Source organism: Chelonoidis abingdonii, chromosome 3, assembly GCF_003597395.2.
Source record: "Chelonoidis abingdonii isolate Lonesome George chromosome 3, CheloAbing_2.0, whole genome shotgun sequence".
NCBI classification, from domain to species: Eukaryota; Metazoa; Chordata; order Testudines; family Testudinidae; genus Chelonoidis; species Chelonoidis abingdonii.
In genome coordinates, this window is record NC_133771.1 from 105,146,281 (window position 1) to 105,171,990 (window position 25,710).

The 25,710-nt window shown below is 42.9% G+C and overlaps 1 protein-coding gene across 1 annotated transcript in view; it reads right to left on the minus strand.

Moving 5' to 3' along the window:
- Positions 1 to 984: 984 nt before the first annotated feature.
- Positions 985 to 25,710, minus strand: part of MOXD1 (monooxygenase DBH like 1) — a 95,364-nt gene continuing 70,638 nt past the window's right edge. Inside the window, exons 10-12 of the mRNA XM_032791597.2 lie at positions 19,052 to 19,194; positions 9,136 to 9,304; positions 985 to 1,436 (exon numbers count right to left, since the gene is read on the minus strand). Of these exons, the coding sequence (XP_032647488.1) occupies positions 1,272 to 1,436; positions 9,136 to 9,304; positions 19,052 to 19,194 (477 nt within the window). The 3' untranslated portion in view covers positions 985 to 1,271. The remainder of the gene's footprint in view (positions 1,437 to 9,135; positions 9,305 to 19,051; positions 19,195 to 25,710) is intronic.

Sequence of the window (25,710 nt, forward strand, 5' to 3'; positions counted from 1 at the left end):
CCCATCAGGCACTGGGCTCTCAACCAGGAAGTGGGAACTATGGGATAGCTGTGGAACAGCTACCCACAGTGCACCGCTCCTGAAATCGACGCTAGCCTTGGACCATGGACGCACAAATTCGAATTAAGGATCCTAGTGTGGACGCACTAAATCGATTTTATAAAATCGGTTTTATAAAACCGGTTTAAACAAATTCGAATTAATCAGGTAGTGTAGACGTGGCCTGAGAAGCAAGCTCTGAGAGGAAGATTGTGCTGCACCTCAGGGGAGAAACTACACTCCATTGCCCAGAAGCTGGGAAGGAGGTTCTTGGGGCCAGAGCCCATGCAAAGACAAAGTATCTCTGCATGTATAGTTCTGGCCTCTACAATGATCCCTGGGGTTCTGCCCTGCACCATTTTCCATGGAGGACAAACCCTGTACCCTACCTCCCCTCAAAGGGATTATGATGGAGAGAGTCTGCAAGGGATTTCCTGCCGAAATTCCTTCCCCAAAGCCTCTTGGGAATTTTCCTGCAGCCAGGGAAGAGCCATCCCAACATGTGCATAGACGTTTTGGAGCATGAGCTTTCGTGGGTGAATACCCACTTTGTCAGATGCACGTAGTGGAAATTACAATACTATACTTGCAATACAATATATAATTACAATACTATATGTCCACTTCTTCAGATGCATGTATTTCCACTACATGCATCTGACGAAGTGGGTGTTTACCCACGAAAGCTCATGCTCCAAACCGTCTGTTAGTCTATAAGGTGCCACAGGATTCTTTGCTGCTTTTACAGATCCAGACTAACACGGCTACCCCTCTGATACTTAACATGTGTATAGTTACTCAGGTACATCAGCGTTTGCAGGATCAAGCCCTACATCAGTAGTCTTCCTCACTTACATGTCTCAAGAACCAAGACAAAATAATACAGCACACTCCATGTTGATTAAGGTGAACTACTTAAATTTTAGTTTATTATTTTTATCTGGATACAGATCTGTTTCTAGAAACACTGTGTGAAAAGCCAGGACAAACTGTAACAAAACTGTAGGGGAAACAATTTTGATAATGTAACGTAGCTGTGTACCTACTGTTCTTTACACATATTGTACAGTAAAAAAACAAAATAAACAGAGTTTTCAGAGGACGTAAACACTTTATTTTGAACTAGTAAATTTACTTTATTAATATGTAAAAAAATAAATCTACAATAGCAACAGTGCAAACATATCTGGAGTTGCATGGCATACAGAACATACATGAAAACAATTAAATTATTATACAAAGGGCCAACTGTTCCCGAGGGTACTGACTGTGACACATGCAATGAACAACGGATTAAGGAATAGACTGCAATGTAAATAGGAAGATGAGATACATATTACTGGCTCTGTCCTGTATGGTCTCTCAATTTCAGGAGGTATAGAGGTCATGCCTTGGATCTACAATTAAAAAAATATTGAAAATGATCAGATTTTCTATCATATAGGTAGTTTCTATTTTATTAAACAGTCCAGTGTTTCCATCAGAACATTATTATTTAACATTTATACTATTGGTAGTGCATCTGTAGTTGTCAAACTCAATCAACACATCGGTATATTCTGGATCAGATTCTTAGCTGGTATAAATCAGCATAGCTCCTTTGCAGTCAATCCATTAAGGGCAACTCCACACACAAGGGCTGGGGGTGGGGATACTCTGATGTAGGTCTTTCTCAATCACTCCTGTTCCACTTTAATTACATATTAATTGGGCCAGAGAAAGAATGAGAGTCTCTCTATATAGCCCAATGGTTAAAGCACTCACCTGAGAGGTGGCAGATCCCAGTTTAAATCCCTTCTTCTCATCGAGCAGAGGGGGCACTTGAACTGGGCATCTCCCACATCCTAGGTGAGCACCCTAATCACTGGGCTAAAGGTGATGAGGGAGGAGCCTCCTCTACCACTACTCCTCCTCTGCCCCTGACTGTTTTGTATAGCGCTAGATAGCCGCTGAGCATGCCTACTGGATTGGGCCCTATAGGCAGAAGGATGTTGATCTTTCACTGATTCATGGATCGCATTGAGGCTCAGGAGGAAGATAGGCATCCAGGTACCTTAAGTGAGGCAGCTGTGTGCATACCCAGAGGCAAAAACTTAGGTATCTTGGGAACTTCCACAGCAAAAAATTTAGGCACAAAATGAGTTTAGGCACTGTCATAGTATAATTCCTCAGTCTGAACCTTAGAGTTCAAATATGAGGTACTAGCATAAATTCCTCTAAGCTTATTTACCAGCTTAGATCTGATAGCGCTGCCACCAGCCAGAATTCCAGTGTCTGGCGCACTCTGGTCTCCCCAAAATCTTCCCTGAGGGACCCCAAGACTCCGATGACGATCTCATACACAGGGAAATACCCCCCCCTGTCTCCTCTTTACTTCTCCCAGGCTTCCCCTCCGCTGGATGGCCCGGACGATCCCTATTTCAATGCCCTGAAATGCAAACAGCGAGATCAGGTTTCTCTCAGCCCTCACTCAGATCCTCTTGCAAATGCAAGCTTGGTAACATCTAACACAAAAGATTTTCTCTCCCCCTGTACTCTTCCTCCCACCAATCCCGGTGAGTCTGCAGACTCAATCTCCTTGAGCCTCAACTAAGAAAAATTTCCACACAGTTTTAAAAAAGACAGCTTATTATCAATAAAAAAGAAAAAGACATAAAAAAGGATCTCTTGTATCCGAGGTGACAATACTACAGGGTCATTGGCTTAGAAAAAAACAACCTGAATAACAGCCTTATCAAAATGAAATACAATTTAAACATTCCCAGCAAACTACCACATGTATAAATACAAACAATGTAAATAACCTATATTGTCTTTATACCTGTCTTTAAACTGGGAAACAAGAAGATTAGAAGCCTGCAAGATAGAGAGATCACTCTCAGAGAGCCGAAGAGAAGAGCAACCGAACACAGACACAAGCACACCACCACCGCAAAAATTTCCTCCCTGGCTTTGAAAAATCCGGTTTCCTGATTGGTCCTTGGTCAGGTGTTCGGTTCCTTTGTAACCTTTACAGTGTAAAAGAAACATTAACCCTTAGCTTCTATTATGACAGGCACCTATTAAGTTAGGTGGCAGCTGAGTGGGGGCTTTGGTAGATTGGCAGTGATGCTTTAAAAATGGCTTCAGTTGCCTAGTCTCTTGTGGATCTACGCACTATGGTATTCTGCAGGAAGCAGGTTGCTTTCTGTTGTCCTCACTTTGCAGTTTTCCTCTGCACAACCCCGTCAGAGTGAGAATGGAGGGCAGACTATTGCACACAGTATGATGATGGAATATAACCTTCAAAAGTCTTCCTTGTGACTTAATGCATTGTGATGCAGCTCCCACAACCCTCCATCTGCCCCTGCTTTGACATAAAGGGCAATAGTGTACATGTTTGGGTCTGTGTTTCCTGCAGTGGACTCCCCAATTAAGATGAGCAATAACTTGAATTAAAAACAAACATGAATGTTTGAGATAAATAAAAGGAGTTTCCATGAATAAAATGAGAATTCATAGCTTAGGACACACATTTTTAGCCTTTGAAAATGCAACAGATGGGCTTGTGGCTTGATGGGCTTTTTTTGAAATTGCTCTTCCTTACAGTACTGAAAATAAACAGTCCAAGGAATGCATAGAATCTCAGGTTAGAAGGGACTGCAGGAGGTCATCTAGTCCAACCCCCTGCTCAAAGCAGACAATCCCACTAAATCATCCAGCCAGGCTTTGTCAACCCTACTTAAAAACCTCTAAGGAAGGAGATTCCACCAACTCCCAGGACCCATTCCAGTGCTCTCACCACCCTCCTAATGAAAAGGTTTTTCCTAATATCCAACCTAAACCTCCCCCCACTGCAACTTGAGACCATTACTTCTTGTCTGTCATGAGAACAGTCTAGATCATCCTCGTTGGAATGGCAATTTCAGGTAGTAAAGCAAGCTATCAAATCCCCCCTCATTCTTCTCTTCTGTAGACTAACTAATCCCAGTTCCCTCAGCCTCTCCTCATAAGTCATGTGCTCCAGCCCTCTAACCATTTTTGTTGCCCTCTGCAGGACTCTTTCCAATTTTTCCACATCCTTATGTAGTGTGGGGCCCAAAACTTGACACAGTACTCCAGATGAGGCCTCACCAATGTCCAGTATAGGGGAATGATCACATCCCTTGATATGCTGTCAATTCTCCTACTTATACAGCCCAAAATGCCATTAGCCTTCTTGGCAAAAGGGCGCACTGTTGACTCATATCCAGCTTCTCGTCCACTGTAACCCCTAGGTCCTTTTCTGCAGAACTACTGCCTAGCCACTTGGTCCAATCCTCTAATTTGTCTAGGTCCATTTGTATCCTGTCCCTTCCCTCCAGCATATCTACAACTCCTCCCAGTTTAGTGTCATCTGCAAACTTGCTGAGAGTGCGGTCCACACCATCCTCCAGATCATTAATGAAGATATTGAACAAAACCGGCCCCAAGACCGACCCTTGGGGCACTCCACTTGATACTAGCTGCTAACTAGATATGAAGCCATTGATTACTACCCATTGAGCCTGATGATCTAGCCAGCTTTCTATCCACCTTATAATCCATTCATCCAGCCAATGCTTCTTTAACTTTCTGGCAAGAACATTGTGGGAGACCATATCAAAAGCTTTGCTAAAGTCAAGGAATAACACATCCACTGCTTTCCCCTCATCCACAGAGTTTCCTGCAGCTCCCATTGGCCGAGAATGGCAAACCATGGCCACTGGGAGCTGCGAGCAGCTGTACCTGTGGATGCTCAGGTAAACAAAGCATCTCATGGCCCACCAGGAACTTACCCTGAACAAGCCGCGAACCAAGTTTGGGAACCCCTGCACTAAATGTATACCCCAAATCAGAGAAGACAATAAGAGGACCAAACGAATGCCATCATTGCTAAACAGCAGAGTAATGGAGATTGTTAGAGGAAAAAAAGGCATCATTTAAAATTTAGGACTCAAATCCTTCTAAATAAGGATAATAGGATAGGTGCACAAACTCTGGCAAGTGAAAAATAGAAGTAAAATAAGGCAGGCCAAGAAAGAATTTGAGAAGCAACTTGCTAAAGCAGCAAAAACTAACCATAAGAATTTCTGTAAGTATATCAGAAGCATGAAGCCTGCCAAACAAGCAGTGGGGCCTCTGGATCACCAGGGTGTTAAAGATGCACTCAAGGAAGACAAGGCCTTTTCAGGGAAGCTAAATGAATTCTTTTCATCAGTCTCCACATCAGAGCTACCCTGGATGAGAAATCTGAAGTACTGTCCCATATTGATGAGTCAACAGAAGAAGTTTTAGAACAAATTGATAAATTAAACCATCAGAAGTCACCATGAGCAGATGGCAACTCAAATATGAAATTGCAGAACTACTAACTGTAGCACATAACCTATTGTTGAAATGAACCTCTGTACCAGGTGACTGGAAGGTAGCTAATGTAACACCACTTTTTACACAGGGTTCCATACACAATCCTAGCAATAAGCCTAACTTCAGTACTGGGAAAAGTGATAGAAACTATAGTAAAGAACAGAATGATCAGGTACACAGAACCTGATTTGTGGGAAAGAGTCAACACAGCTTTTGTAAAGAGAAATCATGCTTCACCAATCTATTAGAATTCTTTGAGGGAGTCAACGAGCACGTGGATATGGGTGATCCAGTTGATACAGTGTTCTTGGATTTTCAGAAAGTCTTTGACAAGGTCCCTTGCCAAGGGCTCTTGATGAAACTAAGTAGTCATAGAATAACAGGGAAGGTCCTCTCATGGATCAGTATCTGGATGAAAGGTAGGAAACAAGGGGTAGGAATAAATGGTCAGTTTTCACTACGGAGAGAGGTAAACAGCGGGCTCCCTCAAGGATCTGTATTAGGACCTGTGCTGTTCAATGTATTCGTTAATGATTTGGAAAAGGGAGCAAACAATGAAATGACAAAGTTTGTAGATGATACAAAATTATTCAAGACAGTTAAATCCAGAGATGACTGAGAAGAGTTACAGGGGATCTCACAAAACTAGGTGACTAGGCAATAAAAAGCGGATGAAATTCAACACTGATAAGTGCAAAGTAATGCACGTTGGCAAACACAATCCCAACTATACATATAAAATGATGAGTTCTAAATTAACTGTTACCACTCAAGAAAGAGATCTTGGAGTCATCATGGGTAGTTCTCTGACAACTTCAGCTCAATGAACAGCAGTGGTCAAAAAGCTAACAGAATGTTAGGGACTATCAGACAGGGGATAGAAAATATCATAATGCGACTATATAAATCCATAATACATCAACACCTTGAATACTGTGTCCGGTTCTGGTCACTCCATCTCAAAAAGTATATAGTTAGAAAAGAAGTGGACAAATTGGAGAAAGTCCAGAGGAGAGCAACAAAAATGATTAAAGGTCTAGAAAACATGACCTATGAAGGAAGATTGAAAAAACTGGGTTTGTTTAGTCTGGAGAAGAGAAGGGTGGAGATGGAGACATAACAGTTTTCAACTACATTAAAGGTTGTTATAAGGAGGGGGTGAAAAACTGCTCTCCTTAACCTCTGAGGATAGGATAAGAAGTAGTGGGTTAAATCGCAGAAAGGGAGGTTTAGGTTTGGATATTAGGAAAAAACTTTATTTAACTTCCTAACTGTCAGGGTAGTTAAGCACTGGAACAAATTGCTATGTAGGTTGTGGAAGTTTTTAAGAACAGGTTAGAAAAACACCAGTCAAGAATGGTCTAGTTATTACTTAGCCCTGCCTTGAATTCAGGGGACTGGATTAGATGACATATTGAGGTCCCTTCCAGTCTTACACTTCATGATTCTATGATTCTTTGATCAAGGGTATAGAACAGCTCCACATGAGGAGAGACTAAAAAGATTAGGGCTCATCATCTTAGTCATCCATTTTCTAAGGGGAGATGTGATCTAAAATCATGAATGGTGTGGAAAAAGTGAGTAGAGATGTGTTATTTACCTTTTCGCACAACATAAAAACCAGGGGTTACCCAATGAAATTAATACGCAGCATGTTTAATATAAACAAGAGGATGTATTTTTTTCACACACTTCACAATTAACCTGTGTAACTCCCTGCCATGCAATGTTGAGATGGCCAAACAAATAACTAGAGATGTTATATGGCTATTAACCAAGATGGGCATGGTGGCAGCTCCATGCTTGGGGAGACCATAAACCTCTGACAACCAGAAGCCGGGAGAGGAAGACAGAGATAGATCACTCCATCTGCCCTGTTCTGTACAGTCCCCATGAAGTTCAGGTACGGGTTACTGTCAGAGACAAGATACTGGGATAGATGGACCATTGGTCTGACCCAGTATGGAGCTCTTATCTTAATCGTGTTGAAGGATGGCTAACTGCAATACTGGTTATGAGAAAGAAAGAAAGAAAGAAAGAAAGAAAGAAAGAATCCTGCTCTTAGCTTTAATGGACATAGCCTGGTAGAAAAAGAAACTAATGATAAAAACATAGAGCCAGTCACTCTCAGCTCCTACTGAGATCATACCTGTCTTGGGTCTATAATGCTGCAAATATTGCTACTGTATTCTGCAATATAAAGGAACAGTGCTGTCCAATAAGTGAAGAGTAGAGAAAATAGAAAATCCTCCCCATATCTGATATAATTTCCATATATGATTTCCAGCCATAATGAAATTATGTTGGTTGTGCATTTTGTGTTCACTATTGTTTTAAGTACATGAAAGCAGCCAAGCTATTTAACCATGAGCAGTGAGCATTTTGCTTGTAGTGTCTGTAATTACTTTTCATAGAATTTCAGTAGTATAGCAAACACTAGAATGAAATCAGAACTATTTTACAGACAGCTCATAAAAATCTCTCACACATTATACAATTTCAATGAAGGTGAGTATCATACTATGCATAGTTAGAGCTGTACTGATGGTGAACCATGAATTAGTTCAGTTTCATCCCAAAGACATGCCAATCTGGTCAATGTTAGATTCTCTTATAATGTATGAATATGACAACTCTAAGAATTTTAGGGACATTGAAGGCCAGATTCTGCATTATACTCCTGCCCCTTTGAAACTCTCATGAGGTATAAGGCGGTTGGATTTTAGTGAGTAGAGAATTTCCCTGGAGGATGGAAACTCCCCCAACGGCAAACATCTCCTGTGCCAGTTGTCCCCACTCTTACTGGTGTGGGAGATGGAGGGAGCTATTCAGGGTTGGGGCGAGAGTGCTGCTTTTCCAGACAACCACTGACAGCTATGTGCTTACAGATCATATCACCAATGACATAGAGCTGCATCTAGGCTTCTCTAGCTCATGCCCATGCTGGGTAAGCACAAAACAAGCACATAACTGGGTCCACGATGCACTCTCCTCTCATGCGCAGCAGAGGTCAGATACAGAGGAGAATTGTTTATAATAATATGAATCTGTTTATAATGGAGTCATATGTGCAACAGAGTGTCAATGAACATTATTTTTTCAATGTCTCCTCCACTGATGCTACATTGGTGTTCTAATGGTGCTTTGTCAATGCAAGTTTGATAACCATGCCATTCATTTTTTTCCCAGAGGGACTGTCAATAGAGGTTTAGAGCTGCTGTTAACTCAATGGAGGATTACTATTTACTTTACATTTCAAAGTGAAATTAGTGCTCAGAGAGACTGAAATCCTGCAACCGGACAAAGAGAAAATATGGCAAACAAAGTGAATTTCCCTTTCCTGGCCTACTAACACCTCGTCACTGAGCTAGGAGACCAACTCTTAGGGTGAGAGATGTAGACTCCATGACCTATGGCCCAGAGGTGATGAAAGGCTCCTTATTCTATTACTAATTCCATTTATTGGCTAGGGTGCCGATTTTTCAGTTGTTTAATATCCTGTCAGTGCTCAAGGAAGGAAAACAGTGATAATATATTCCAACTTTTCCAAACTTTTTCAACTGTTCTTTAACAGCCATGAGAAGTTGAGGGAAAGGCATATAACCAACTATTTATTTCCCGTCATTTCAGGCACAGTAACTCCCGTTTGCTTCAGAGACGACCCCATTGTATTCATAGTATTGTTACGTTTCAATAGCACTTGGACAGCTAAAGCAGGATTAGACTTACCGACCATTCTGCATTGTCAGTCTTTGAGCATCTCACAGTCACTGGCAGTCTAAGAACAAGCTCATTGTAGGAGAGACCTGCTGATCTGGACCATTTAAACTTGTTCATCGCATCCATGAAAGAGAGATTTTTATATTGCTTTGGACTCTTGATAATGAAAGGCCATGTCCTGAATAAAAGAAAAATTCCCCACTAAGTTATTAACATTCATAAGCAAAGGTATATACAATACTCTTCTTATAAAGGCAAATTGATTATTAACCTTTTATGCTATCGTTATTTTTATTTAATTTTGAATGTGACTAATACTCAATTTATACTCAATGGCAGAAAACTACATTAGCACAGAGTTAAGGTTGCTTGCTGGTATGTCATCCCCCTGCAGAATGTTGAGTTCAGCAAAACTTAAAACTTTTGAAAACCAGGAAACTCAGTTAAGGTTGCCCACACAACCTTAACTCTGCCCTCTTTCAGCAATGCCCCAGTACACACTGTTAACACACACACTTTTTATTCTACCAACCCCACAGTTGTTGAAATCATAAAATGATAGAAATGTAGGGATGGAATTGACATCGAGAAGTCATCAAGTCCAGCTCCCTGCACTGAGGCAGGACCAAGTAAACCTAGACCATCTGTGACAGGATTTATCCATCCTATTCTTAAAAACCTCCAGTGCTGGATTTCTACAGCCTCCATTGGAAACCTATTTGAGAGCTTAACTAACCTTGCCGTCAGAAAGTTTTTCTTAATATCTAATCTAAATCTCCCATGCTGCAGATTAGGCCCATTATTCTTGTCCTACCTTCAGTGCACATAGAGATCAATTGATCACTATCCCTTATGTAAGAGCCCTTGACCTATCTGAAGACTGTTCTCAGGTCCCCTTCCCCCACTCTTCTTTTCTCAAGTCTAAACATTCCAGTTTTTTTAACCTTGCCTCACAGATTAGGTTTTCTAACCCTTTTATCATTTTTGCGCTCTCCATTGGACTCTTTCCAATTTGTCCACATGTTCCCCAAAGTGTCCCAGAATTGGACACAATATTCCAGCTGAAGCCTCCGTGGTGCTGAGTACAGAGGGAAAATTACCTCTTGTGTCTTACATACAATACTCCTGTTAATACATTCCAGAATGATATTAACTTTTTGGGAAACTGCATCACATTGTTGACTCATATTCAGTTTGTGATCCACTATAGCCCTCCGATCCTTCTCAGAAGTACTACCATGCATCCAGTTATTCCCCTATTTTGTAGTTGTGCATTTGATTTTTCCTTCCTAAGTGAGGTACTTTTGCACTTGTCTTGACTGAATTTCATCTTGTTGAATTCAGACCAAGCAATCTTAAATCTGTGATAAAGTAGGTTTTTTTGCCATTGAATTTCCTAGGTTTCTGAACAGGAAAAGATATGTTGTTGGTAAGAGTTAGTAGTAATTTAGGCAGTTGTACATATCATGTCCTGTAATTTGCACACAAAGTCAGCCCCTCCCCCCGCCACATCAACTGTGCCCAATCAGCACTGCTTCAGCACACCTTCTCAGCCATGCGTTGGCTCAGTCACTGTCTACCACAGGGATTGGCAACCTTTCAGCAGTGGTGTGCGGAGTCTTCATGTATACACTCTAATTTAAGGCTTTGCGTGCTGATAATACATTTGAACATGTTTTAGAAGGTCTCTCTATAAGTCTATAATATATAACAAACTATGGTTATATGTAAAGTAAACAAGGTTTTAAAAATGTATCAGAAGCTTTATTTAAAATTAAATTAAAATGCAAATCTTATCAGTTTAGTGTGATCCTTGCTCTTGCTTTTCCTTGCTGAGTTTTCCAGTGTCTGGTGGCACCTATTTAGATACTTTAAGCTGCACCAGGCTTCTGAGTGATCAGTTGAGAACCGGCTTGCAGGACGTCAGTGGCTGGAACCCCAGATAGGCAGCTGAGGTGAGTGGAGCTGGTGGCTGGTAGGGCTGAGCAAGGGTGGAAGCCTGGACCCTGTCTGGCAGGAGGCCTCTGCTGGAACTCCAACCGGAAGCAAGGTGAGTGGGGCTGTGGTGGGGACCCCAGCTGGCAAGGAGCCAGCAGCCGGAATCCCAGAGCGGCAGCGGGCTGAGTGGGTCAGCCCGCCCAGCTCTGGGGTTTTGGGGGTGGGCTGAGCGTCTCTGCCCGCCTGCGCTCTGGGCCAGCAGCGGGATGGGAACCCCAGAGCAGCGCTCAGCCCGCCTCACTCTGGGGTTTCAGCCGCTGGATCCTGCCAGCCAGGGTCTCAGCCTGCTGCCAGCCTGGAGTTCCTTCCCCCAGGCCAGCAACAGGTGCTGAGTGGGACCAGCAGCGGGACCCCACGTGCCATCAAAAATCGGCTCACATGCCACCTTTCACACGCATGCTGTAGGTTGTCGACCCCTGGTGTACCACCTCTAACCTGGCCACTCCCTTCTACTGTACCTAGGATCCCCCTCCCCATGTCTTCAATCCTTAGTATACAAACATTTCCATTGCTGTCACTTCCCTCCCACTCCTATAACCTGACTTGCGTATTTTGCCGGGAGGGAAGGACAATGATGTTACCGTGGAGTGATGTTGCCAATTGTGTTTCAGAATGCTTTGAAGATGGAGTTTGTGGCCGAGCTAGGGAGAGAAATCCCAGACAGGGTTTCTGTTCCAAATTACTGACAGTTTTATGTCTGAGAGAAAGATGCTCTGAGCCCTGATGTACCCCATCTCCGAGAAACAGAGAGGTGTCAGAACTTGAAGTGTTTCTAAGCCATACAGGACACATTTTCTGGTTGGCCATGAACTCTCCAATTTCCCAATTAATGTTCTTCCAAAACACATTAATATCTTTCACATTGTTACTGTAACCAATATTCAGATGCTTAGCAAAACCAGAGAAAAGTATCACAGCTCCTGGGCACAAATTGATGTGGCCCAATCCTGCTTTCAGGCATTGTATGAGATATACACCAGGAATAAGGCCCAGAATTTTTCCACCCAAGCGAATAAATACAATGTCCAGCAGATAACAGCCTCTTAAATCACTGGTTAGATCAGGGGTGGGCAAACTACGGCCCACGGGCCGGATCCGGCCCCTCAGGGCTTTGGATCCGGCCTGCAGGATTGCCCCCTGTGGCCCTGCGGGCCCCGCACTGGTCTCAGAAGTGACCAATACCTCATCCTTGCGGCCACCGGGCAGGGGGGCAGAGGGCTCCATGCATTGCCCCAAGCAGCTCCCATTGGCCGGGAATGGGGAACCGCGGACAATGGAAGCTTCAGGGGAGGTACCTGGAGCCTCAGCACTTCCTGGAGCGGCACGGGACTGGGGACAGGAAAGGCATGCAGGAAGCCTACCCTGGCCCTGGCTCTGGTACGCACCGCTACCACCCCGGAGATGCTTTAGGTAAGCAGTGCCAGGCCAGAGCCTGAACCCTTCCTGCACCCTGCCTGACCAACTCCCTGCCCTAAGCCCCTTGCCTGCACCTCACACCCCTCCTGCACCCCAACTCCCTGCCCTGAGCCCCCTCGCATCCCTCCTGAAACCCAACCCCCTGCCCTGAGCCCCCTCCTACAGTCCACACTCCTTCTCTGCCCCAATCCCTTGCCTTGAGCCCCTTTCTGCACACAGCACCGCCTTCCACACCCCACACTCCCTCCTGCACCCCAACCCCCTGCCCCGGCCTTGCATACAATTTTCCCACCCAGATGTGGCCCTTGGCCCAAAAAGTTTGCCCACCCCTTGGTTAGATGCTGCAAAGCAGGCAAAACATTATGCAACACAGGCCACCTCCGTACCCCAAATCAGCCACGTCACGCTGTTCTCCTTGCTCTAGAACAAACCCTCCAGCCATTTTTCTGTATTTGGCACATGCACCAGGAACAGATTTATCATGAGACAAACTGTGCGGTGGCACAGGGCCCCCAAAATGCAGGGCAAATCTCATCTGACAACCTGCCCTCAAGTCCTGGCCAGTGGCGCAGCAGGGCTCAGGCAAGCAGGCTGCCTGCATGCCATGGCCAGTGGCCCCACGCTGCTCCTGGAAACGGTCAGCTGCTCGCACATCTCTGTATGCCCTGGGCAGCGCACAGAGACACACTGCCCCCCTCCTCCCAAGGGACATGCAAGGACGCATCAGCAGCAGGGCTAAGGTGGCTCCCTGCCCACTCTGCCTCCCTCCCTCTGTGCCAGTCCCGGAAGTGGCCGGCATGTCCCTGTGGCCCCTGGGGTGGAGGGGTGTCTCCACTTGCTGCCCCATCCCAAGCACCAACTCCACAGCTCCCATTGGCCGGGAACTGTGGCCAATGGGAATGGTAGGGGTAGTGCCTGCGGGCAGCGGCATGCAGACACTCCCTGCATTCCCGCCTAGGAGTCGCTGCCAGATGGGCGTGTGCGCCAGTCTCTTTGGGAGCCGCACTGCCCCAGGTAAGCACTGCTCCCTTGACCCCCTCCCGCATTCCAACCCACTGCCCCAGCCCACAGCCCGACCCTCACACCTCCTCCTGCACCCCAACCCCCTGTCCCAATCAAGGTACTTCATTTTATTTTCATTTACTCCCCATTACTTATAATATAGGAGGAGGATGAAGAAAAAAAGAATGAAAAACACAGGGGAGATAAGAGAGAATGTTCTTTTCCTTGGTTGGGTCCCGAGGGGAGGGAGGAGGGGCTAAAGAGAAGCTGCGCACAGGGTCCCACTAACTCTAAATCCGCCACTGACATGCACGTTACAAAAATGTACGTTTTCTTAAATACCATTCTCAGTTTGGGTCCCCCAAAGATTTAGTGAGTGTCATGCATTGCATTGGTTAAACTCGACAAATGAGACCATGTTGACCTGTGGCACATCAACAGTTTTATCTCTAGCTCTAGGCAACAAAAAACACCTAGAAACTTTTTGGAAGAATGGCTGTTTTTTCAGATCTTATATCTCTGCAGTCCCCTAGCTTTGACCCCTAATTTGGGTCATTAATCCTACTCTGCATCCTCCTCAGGCACACCACATTTCAAAGGAATCTGACTAAGAATGTGGCTTTTAGAGGACTTAGAAAGGTCAACTTTTAAACAGAAGTCATGATACAACCTTAACTATAGTAGCGCTACTGCACCACTGTATTACGTTACCTGTAGACATGTGGGAACAGATCCTCAGATAATGGAAATTCTCATAGCTCCATTGACTTCAAAAGAGCTATGACAGTTTATAGCAGTTGAGGATCTGCCCCATCAGGCTTTGGTAAAGAGAAGGAATTTTTCTAAAGTAAAAAACAAAAAGAAAATCACCACAGCTTCTAGATAAAATATCTGCAAACTGAAAAACAGGAGAAAACAAATCCAGTGCAAATTTTTCCCCTCTAATTTCTCAAAAGATAATGGGTCACATTTTCTGCTGCATGGAGCAGACATTTGACACAGAGAAGAGGATGTGTGCGGTCAAAAAGCTAGTTACAGCTTCCTGATTCTCATCCTATTCCCAGCCTCAGAGGAAGCTGGAGCTGCATGGGGGCTGATCTAACATGTGCCAAAGGGCCCAAATGAGGACAGTCAGAGCACCGCGTGTTCTAGACACTTTTCCCTTCTTGCTCCTGATATGTTCCAAGAAGACCCCCAGCACACACTCTGCTCCAAGAACCGTGGAAAAGGATGGCACAGAATCTTGCTACACTGGCTCTATGCCCTCCGAGGACTCTACCATGCCAGGGGGATCCCCAACAGGAGAGAAGGGCCTGATTCTGTCCTCTGTGCACAGTCTGAGATATGCAAAGGGGATAGAGTGGGATAGAAAATTGGCTCAGTCAAACTGGATCTTCTGTGACTCTTCTAAGGAAGAGAGAGACAGGGTATAAGGAACTAAGAAGTAAGGAAGGAAAACATTTTCTATAACGTTACCCTTCTTTAAAGGGATACGATCCCTGGTACTGAGACAGAATGAGGGGGATGGAAAGTCATATATGGTGTATGGTATACTTTTAAACAGAAATCTGAATTTTGTTAGTGGAGAGCTGATTGTGATTAAACTTTATTTAACACAGATTTAAATGCTATTGGTTCTTTGGATGAAGGCATAATTTCATCTGTTTAAAATATTTTAATCAGACCTGTGCCTTCTATAATAAAGCTATATCCCATTTGTTATCAATACTGTACTGCTTCCTCTGCCATACTCGCATCCCACTGCCATAAATGGAAGGGCGTGATTCTGCTCTCATGCCTGTTTTACAACAGTGTAACAGCTGATTTCACTGGAATCCCTCCTGATTTACACCTCATTAAGGAGAAAGAGTTCTAATCTGAGCCATCAGAGGCTTGCTTCTGATCTCAATTTCACTGGTGTAAGTCAGGAGTAACTTAACTTAGCCCTGGTCTACACTAGGATCGACCTAAGATACGCAACTTCAGCTGCGAGAATAGCGTAGCTGAAGGCGAAGTATTTAGGTCTACTTACCGCAGCGTGTGCATGGCGCTGAGTCGATTGCTGCCGCTCCCCCGTTGACTCTGCTTGCGCCTCTTGCAGCGGTGGAGTACCAGAATTGACGGGAGAGCGCTCAGAGAGTGATTTTATCGCATCTAACTAGACCCGATAAATCGATCCCCGATAGATCGATCACTACCGGATAGATGTACCCCAAGTCAGTGGAGTTATACTAGTGTAATACTGGTTTAAGTGAGATCAGCATCAGGCCACATACTCTTAGGCTGGCAATGCTTAATGCAATAAGAACTGTAGATTAGGTCATGAACACTAGGAGCATGAATAATCTTTTCTTTTAATGACTGTTCCATCTCAGCCAGACAGTCTGCCTACTTACTTTACTCAAAACATCTTTCTTTCCTCAGGCCAAATGCACATTTTCTTGTTAAGAATGGTGATTATGAATGAATACTCAAGATAACACTTCATTTATTAGAATATTTTGTTCATGAGATCAGAAAGCTGGTTGTGCTAGCACTAAATTAGAAAATGTGTCTGTTGTTGTTGCTGTCAAGGGAGATTGTGAATACTGACAGCATAAGAGCAGCAGCAGGTATTGTACTGTTAGGTTCTTCTTATTCCTGTGCATCTGACAGAGTTTAGAACTGGGATCAGTAACTTTGTATATCAAAGCTCTCTGGAATAATAGTCTTAAAAGTCTTTGTGAGCATTTACTGGATAATTTAGATAGGGTGAGATCACAAATTTTAAAATGTAAAGTTAAAAGAACACTGTTAGGTTATTAATCATATTTTAAAATCCTTACCTGTATCTTAGGTTATTGAAACTATTTTTTAATAATGGTAATTTACTTTTCACCATTTCATTATTTGTTACTTTTCTGTAGTTCACTCAACTTGGGCAGTGTAACTGGACTGGACCATTTTCACTTTTAGTTTATAATCACTTTCAATTTCTGACCGTCAATTTTGCTTTTCGGATTCACACCACCACAAGGAACATTTAAATGTTAAAAAACCTGTTTTATTAATTTTTTAAAAAAATCTATTCATAGTAATTCTAAGAATCTTCCTTCCCTCTTCTTTTAATTAGCAAAACCTAAATGTTGCACTGTGCTGGAAAACATATTATAATTTTAATTTCTGGAAGCCCAATTCTACCTTAGTCCTAGAGAACAATGCTTTATCTTGCAAGTTGTCCCATTGAAATCAAAAGCTGTAGGAGTCAGGTCCAATGGGATTTTTAAAAATAGCTATTTTTATTTCAGTTTAAAAGTAATGTAGAAGCTTAGTCATGATGATGAATGGCTTTTTACAGAGAATTTCTTCCCCAAACTAACAATATGTTGTGAAACTTTTGCTTTCTCTGATACAGTCACAGTGAAGCCAGTAAGGGCCCTGCCATCTTAATGGCCAAACCACAATTCATCACTTATCCTTATGAGTGCCACACCCACTGCAAATTTATCGGACAGATGGTTTACCACACACCCACATTCCAGCTGAGTATTCCCTGGAATGTCAGGATGTTTGACAGAGATCCTTAGTTGCTAAAAGGGTGACACTTTTATGAGGGTGTGCTAAACATCTGTAGAGCACCAAAGTGATTAGAAACCACAATAAAACAAGATTACTCCTTTTGACCTGAGCAAGTAGCCAATATTTAGGGGCTCGCAGGTTGTTTCTGTTAGGAGGAGAGATTGATTTCAGTTCATGTCAGGTATTTCTTTGGTTCAATCCTTGTTTATTTACAAAAAATATATGCAGAGGCCTGTTTCCTGAACACAGTAGGAATCAAACATTAGGAAACAGTTTCTTTGCTCACTGTTACAAGCCTTTTTCAGCCAACTCTTTACTCAAAAAGCTCTCTCTCTAGGCTTTGTCTCAGGGCTATATTCCCAGCGGTTGTTCTTGCTGTTTCCTCGGCTTTCTTCTATTTCTCTGGTGTTTTTTCTGCTTTTCACCACACACTCCCACCACACAATTCTAATCAAATCAATTCTCCATCCCTGCATTTGTTATCAGACACCCAGGAAACTCCCTGAGCCACATGGCTCAACCACTGCCCAGGTTTGCGTCCGGTCTAGATCTTTGATGATGATTTTCCATTGTTTCAAATGTCACTAAACAAAGGGGCATTTAGTTGTTCCCTTATTTAGCCTGAATTGAAGGCAGCTACTACTTCCAGCAGCTTCAGTGTGGTGGTGTACATAACAACATAACAGTAACAAATTGTTTCTTAGGGAAAACGTTATTGGCAACTTGACAAAAAATAACTTTTTTTTTTAATCTCTATTTTTTTCCTACAAACATTTTTGCTTTGCAACTCTAAGTGTGCATTTTTACAAGTCAAGGCACAGTATATGCAGCGTACGCCCAAGCAAGTTTCATTTCAGAAATAGTTTGAAGAGGAACAATGCACACCAGTGACAAAGGCAAGATTCTTGGAAGCAATATTTTGTCTTATGTCACTTGATTTGTCTCCTCCTTTTGCTCGTAAACTTCCTAACACCTGAGTGGGCTCTTCTAGAGACAGTGCCACTTGGCTGTCTATCTCAAGAGGCACTTTCTCTACTGGGATGAAAAAAAAAATGTTGCTTTTTTTGTTTCTACCTCTCCTGTTTGCTGTTTTGTTTCATTCTCTTCCTGCTGTCTCTGATCTCTTTTACCCTTTTCATCACTACTTCCCCTGCACTTCCTCTTACTACTTGCTACTGTCCTGCTCTCCTGAGTCTCTACCTTCTCTCCACATCTCTTTCCATATCCATTTTATCCCCCGCTTTGCACCACTCTCCTGTTCTATCACCCTTTCTACCTTATTACCTTTTCTATCATCATCCTTTCTTGTCGTTATTTCCAAACTGTTCTTAGCTTTTGGATGCTAGCAGCAGTTTCAGGGCCTGATTCTCCTCTGTAACTCAACTGACTGCAGTTTAACTTTACTTCTGATTTAATCAGAGGACAATCAGACCCCCCAACACTGGGCCCCTAAACAATGTGAAAATGACCTGTTCTTTAATGTTTGTCAGTAAAAGGTGACCCTCAACCCCTTCTCAGCTAGTGTTGAAAACATTTTACCTGCTAGTGATAACTGATCTTACCATTGAATTAAGTATAACATGGTTCCATTAGGCTTTTTGTAACGACAGTGAAAATGATTTTGTTCAGTCTACACTACCCATCAAACCTTTTTCAATACCAGTGGAGGTGCCTCATGACTGACAAGCATGTCAGCAATGTGTCATTTTTTCTACTCTAAACATACCTTAGAAGAAGTGCAACAATTATAAGACATCAGATGCTGGAAACACTTAATAGTATTTCTTATGTTTAATTCAAGTAGTGCCCATGATGCTAGATGAGACAACATACTATGTTATTACAAGAGGTTAAAAAAATCATATGATGTGTGCATGCAATAATCCCACAGACAAAAATGAATTAATGAATGAATATAAGGTGCACACTCTGTTATATTTCCCCTACTTACCTGACTGGTCTATATATTTCTTTCACTCCAATAAACTGGAGTTGCTCCATTATGTCTGGAATACTTGCGCATCGGGTAAGATTGATTCTCGGGTAGTACAGTAGGTAAGACAGGCACATTTCATTTCTGGTGCTCAGACCCCCCTAAAGATGAAGATGTTTTAGCAATATAAGTTTATGATTTCTCAGAAAAAGACAGTGATGGTAATTAATATGTCAGCTAGTGACCCATATATGAGAAAAGAAAAAAATGGACCAATTTGGCAAGGTTATTCTGCATATTCAGTTATCAAGGAACAAAAGTCAGTAGTCCTTTTGTAACAAAATACATTAAAAGCTCACTCGTTACTCTTATCGCGTATAAAAATAAATGTCAGCAAAAGCAGCTATCAGTATGTTACTGACAGTGAAGTCAGAATAACCTTCCTGCTATTTTACACCTTTGTAGTCTTTCATGAACTCTTGTTTTGACACTATTTTCCAAAGTGAGGTGGGGTAAATTCACACTGGGGTGCTGTGAACCCTGCTGCACCAAGAAGAAGGAGTTGGCAATGGGGATGATTCAAGTGCAGCTGTGGCTATTTTATTGTAACACTCGTCCATTAGTTGCTTTTCCCATTGTTGACCACTTCTAGCTCACTGTCACTTAAGTCACACTTGTTATACTCAACCATTGAATGCCAAGTCGGTGGAACTACAGTTATAACATAGCACTTGCTTCCTTTTCCTTCCCATACTATTTCTGTAAACAGGAAATCAAGAGAAGTAATCAAGATGTTGAAATAGAGAGTGCATATAGCCTGAATACAGGAGACAAAATGGAAGGGGTTGACATCCATGAACATCAATGAGTGTTACAAGATAGTATATCATGAAGCAGTAGCTAAGAGGAATGGAGTAGGAATAATGGTAGCAGAAATATTACAGGATAGGGTATCTAGACATTCTAAAGAAGAGTGACCCACTGATGAAAGTTAGAATAGCAGCGAGCAGAGAACAAATATTTAATGTTAGATGTGGATATGTACAACAGGTTGGTTGTACAATTCAGAGAAGGAAGAATTCCAGGTAGTGCTAGATCAAGCGATAAGTGAAGTACCATAAGCTGAGTACTTGATTATTGGAGCGGATCCGAATGAACATGTGGGAGAATGGCGTGACAGCTACAATTGTCATGAAGGATGAGGCTTTGGAACCAGAACTAAAGCTGGAGAGGATATATTAAAGGTAGCCAGATTGTTATTAACACAGGTGCCGACTTTCCAATGTGCGTGGGGGTGCCCGACCCCCGGCTCTGCCCCAGGCCCCATCCTGACTCCATCCCTTCCCCCAAGTCCCCCAACCCTGTTCCACCTCTTCCCACCCACACCCCACCTCTTCCGCCCCATTCTGTGCCCTCCCCCCTAGAGCGCCGCGTCCTCACTCCCCCCCTCTACCCTCCAGAGTCTTCTGCATGCCACGAAACTGCTGATCGTGGTGGAAGGGAGGTGCAGGAATGGAGGGGAAGGTGCTGATGGGTGGGGCACACTGGTGGGAGGGAGGCACTGGGAGTTGGAGAAGGGGGTTGATGGGGGGGCTGCCAATGGATGCTCAACACCTCCCGTTTTCCTCCCATGGGTGCTCCAGCCATGGAGCAACCACAGAGTCAGCACCTATGGTTTCCAATATATACTTTATGAAGAGGAAGGGGCACTTAATTACATACAAGCTCGGTGCCAGCAGGTCCCAGATCGACTCTGGGTTGCGGTGCGCTTTGCTGATGGACCTATGGATACCATGTGACACTTTCTCAGGGTGTCCAAGACTGTGAACCATCATGTTACCCCCACTGCCTCAGCTAGAGAGAGACTTGCTGGTGCTAAACTAGGCGTCAGCTCCCTGACATCCCTAGTCTTTTACTCACACAATCTCCACAGGGCTCTGCCAGTCCTTACTTTGCCTTGCAGTTTAACACTTGGTGTATTCCAGTCCCTGAGCTCCTCTGAAGTGTACCCCACTAGTGTCCAGCCCCTGTCACTGAACACACAGTGATTAGCAGGTCTGCTATTCTCGAGGAAACAGTACACACACAGCTTCATTGATTCAACTCAGGATCATATCCTTTATACCACCACAGCATGGAGATATAGTTACAGTGAAACAATCATAAGTTTATCATTAAAGATCAAGATGTAAGAGATAGTGAGTAACGATAATGGAAACAGAAATGATTAGATATCAAACAAAAGCATAACATGCGTTTTAGAGGCTAAACTTAACTTTAACAGGTTAAATTCCTTGTCTAAAGCAGTTTCCTTCCAGTATTTCCAACAGGTCTACTTGGGATCCCATTTTCATGAATATAATTGTGCTGCCCAACAAATTCCTTAAGTTCAGGATGACAGGGTGTTATCCCTGTCCCCAGATTATAGTCCAAGTAAACCTTGGGTGCATCCCCAGATAAGTCTTTTCCTCCTACTGTTCTCTTCTTGTTGTTAAATCTGCATTTAGCTCAGGTTGTGATTGTGAATGAAACAATGCTCAATTTGCAGTTCAACAGACAGATTGATTTCCTGCCAGACCAGAGATGTTTATCAGTTTCTCACCTCTGCTGGGGAATATCAACTTGATACAAAATATAAGGACATATTCAATATATAGACATAACTTTTTAAATATGATCAGTATGTGCATTCCACAATTATATTAATAGTCAGCATGATCCTGGCTTTCATTTAAGATCTTACATGACACTCTATGGATAGATACTATGACAGCAATAGGTGTAGTGAATTTGTCAACCTTGATAGGAGTTGCTGACAGAATAGGCAACCCTTTGCCAGCTGGAACCAATGGGTCTCTGTCTCACATCTTGATGCGGGAGATATGGGGAGATGCTCCATGGTGCATGCTTTTTGCTAACAACATTATATTGCACCATTAAGACAAATATGAATTAGAAAAGAATCTAGAACTATAAGAGACTGCATTAGAAGAAAATGGCTTCTGAATCAGTTGACAAAAGATAGAATACATGTGATGCTTCATTAAGAGGCACAACAAGAAGACAATAAAATTAGATGGTAAAAAAATTAAAGGCTGTGACAGATTTATGTTACCAATTTGCTTGAGGCATTAGGTGATTAGGCTGAGGCCACAGGATTTTTAGGGGAGGAGATGACGGAGCACACCAAGTGTTTACGTTTTAAAGCTTTATTAATAAAATAATAAAATAACAGCGGAGAGTGCTGGAGGGGTTTATGTTATTTAGAAGAAGGAAGAAAGAGTTAGTGCCACAAGCCCTAACCCATTTTTATATTTACATTCGCACTACCCGAGGCTGGCCAAGCCTGGGTGTAATATAAGAAGAAGGTTAGGGGCAGGGGGTGGACGGGAGTTTTTGTTTTGTGCACAGGTTGTTTAGAGTTTGCTGTTGATTATTGACTCACTTTGGCTTTTGGGAGGTTTTTTAAGTTTGGGGGGTTTTGGGTGGTGTTTTGTTTAGGGATCTTTGCTTTTGGTGCTTTTTGTACTAGTTTAAACTGTTTTTTGTAGCCTTTTTAGTTTTTTTAAAACACACCTGCTTTAAGGATGCAAAATTTTGTTGTTGTTTTTTTTGTTGGCTTTTGCTGTTTTGCTTGTTTTTGCACTTTTTGCAGTTTTGCTTAGTTTTTTTTTTTAATGGCTGGCTAGGGTTGGGTAAGATGTGAACGCAGCTGCAGACTTTTTGCCATGACCTTGGACTGGGGCCAGCATTTTATTTTTAGACTGAGCTAGCTGAAGTGTTGAGTTAACTTGTCTTTTGCAGTTTTTTTGGGGGGGGATTTTTGCAACCTGCAAAGGAATTTTTTATTTTACATTTATATTTTTACCCCTTTTTAAAATGCCTTGCAATGCTTGCAACAGCATTGGCAATATACAATTAAATACCTTGGTTCTTTGTTGAGCCATGATGGGAATGTGGATGTAGATGTTGGGAGCTGAATGAAGAACACGATGTAAATGGAGGGAGTTGATAGGAATTCTCTGCGATAAGAATATGACACAAACTAAAAGCAATGTGTGTAAGATCATGATTAAGCCAGCTGTGGCGCATGGATCAGAATGCTGACCAACAAGGAAGAGAGAACACCTTCTTTACACTGCTGACATGAGAATGTGCAGATGGACACTGTGTAAGATGAGAACTGACAGGCTACTTACTGAAACAGTATGAGCCAGGACGCAGGAAGTCACCTTTATGGAAAAGAAGAGGGAGTATCAGCTAAGATGGTTGGGTCACATGAGACAATGATATGTGGGATATGTTGGCCAGAGAGTGTAAGAGCTATAGAAGTCACGGGACAAAGACCACAAGGAAGAACTAGAAGAAAAAGTGGTTGAGATGCTAAAGTAGGACATGAAGAAGGCTGGTGTCTGCTTGGAAGAGGCTCTCAACAAGAGTGCACGGAGGCAAAGAACAAGAGTCGCTGACTCTGATTGATGGGATAAGACAAAGACAAAGAAGAAGACTATTTCTGTAACCTTTTGCATCACAGAGTTTGGCCTAGAGACTTACATGGAAGTTGCCAGCACTTAGTTTAGGTTTACTCCAACCTGAATTTGCGCCAAACTGCAAGTGCTCCCATGTGGCACTGTCATATCCAACCACTAGCTTAAAATTATAAAGGACTCAATAGTACTTCCATTCTAAAAGACATTACTACATTTGAAAAGAACGATTGGAAGTCTCTCTCTCTCTATATATATATATATATGGTCCCCTTTACAGTAGTATCTGAGCACCTCCCAAGTATTTGAAGATCTATCCTTAAAACACCCCTGTGAGGTAGGACAGTAGTATTATCCCCATTTTCAGACACAGACAGAATTGAGATACAGAGAGATCAGGAATTCAAGTGTGGCATTTATCCCCAGCTTTGGCTTGGGAACAGGGGCGGCTCCAGGCCCCAGCACGCCAAGCGCGTGCTTGAGGTGGCATGCCGCAGAGGGCGCTCTGCTGGTCGCCAGGAGGGCGGCAGGCAGGCAGCCTTCAGCGGCATGCCTGCAGAGGGTCCGCTGGTCCTGCGGCTCCGGTGGACCTCCCACAGGCGTGCCTGCAGGAGGTCCACCAAAGCCACGGGACCAGCGGACCCTCCACAGGCACACCTGCGGGAGGTTCACCAGAGCCGTGGGACCGGCGACTGGCAGAGCATCCCCTACGGCATGCCGCCGTGCTTGGGGTGGCGAAATGTCTAGAGCCGCCCCTGCTTGGGATAGTTCAGAACTGTACCACACAGGAGGACCACCAGAAGGCATTCAGTCTCAGTTGCACTGAAGTGGCAGCCGGGAGCACAATAATGTGTTACCTCTTTAATTTTTATCTTTTTATTTCTTTTACTTTCTTCTCAGGAGGAGTACAAAACCAAACAAGCAACGCATCTTTAATGACTGCAAAATACTCCCCTATAGCCTGGCTGGCCAGATCTGCTGTCCAGTGTATAAGGGGGGGCAAAGCCCCTGTTCCATCTACCTTCCTCCTGTACTTTTTTCTGCCAAGATCTACTGCAGGGACCATCTTGATAGTAGCCTCTGTGCATCCTAAGTTCATTCACTGAAATTCTGAACAGCCCTTACCCTGTCCATTCAAGGGAGGGCAGAGTGTGCCTTATTCCCTCCCACCCCACCATGCAGCCATGTAAGGGATATCACAATCTAACTTCAAATGACTTGCTGAATGTCACACAGGAAATCTCTATCAAAACCAGAAGAGGAATTTTCTAAATCCATGATCTCCTAATCAGCAACAAGCAAAATCTACTTGGAATAACTAAATGTCAAATGCTGCTTTCAAGCACTCCCACTGATTTCATGGAATCACAGATGCTAGAGATGGAAAAGACTATCCAGACTTCAGTGAAAGTACACCTGGGACTGAGGTAAACAAGAACTGGTCCTGAAACTGGTACAAGAAGACAAAACTAAAAATATATCCTAGATGAATAATTTAATCCTGATTGGTTGCCTACAGCTGATAACAACAAGATACTGACAGATTCAATTCTGTACAAAGATTAACAATGGTTTGGTAATTTTTCCATTTGACATTTTTGGTTTTTCCTATCTTAAAGGCTTAAGCCATGTTTTGCTAAAACAAATTCAAGTTGCGTAATTCCATACTGGCATTCCATTTCATATAGCTCCAGGTATGAATTATTACTATCTTGCTCTGACATAATAGGGTAGAAGAACAGAATGCAAAATAAAATTGCAGTGTTCAATCTGATGATATATTTTCTCACCACAAAAGGTACGTTAGTACCAGAGAGCACAGTTTAATTATTAAACACCTTCTGAGTTGAGTGCATAACCAAGGAATAGGTAACAGAGTGACTTATTACTACTGTTAAAGTTTTCTAAGCTTGGGTGGTAGATATGGCTCGACTAAGATATAGGCAATGCATCAAAAATTAAAGACATCTTTATAAAAGATGCAATTCTAATTTTGTTGTTTACTTATCTTTCTCCTGAAATATATATATTTCACTTGTAATTGTAAACTATAATTCAATAGCCTAATATCTATGTACTGTCTGGAGTGTCCTAACTAGGTTCCTAATTATCCTGCTCTACACACAGACATGCAGCTCCTCAGGTTTCAACTCCAGGAATTTCTGACTTATTTTATTCTCAGAAGGAGAG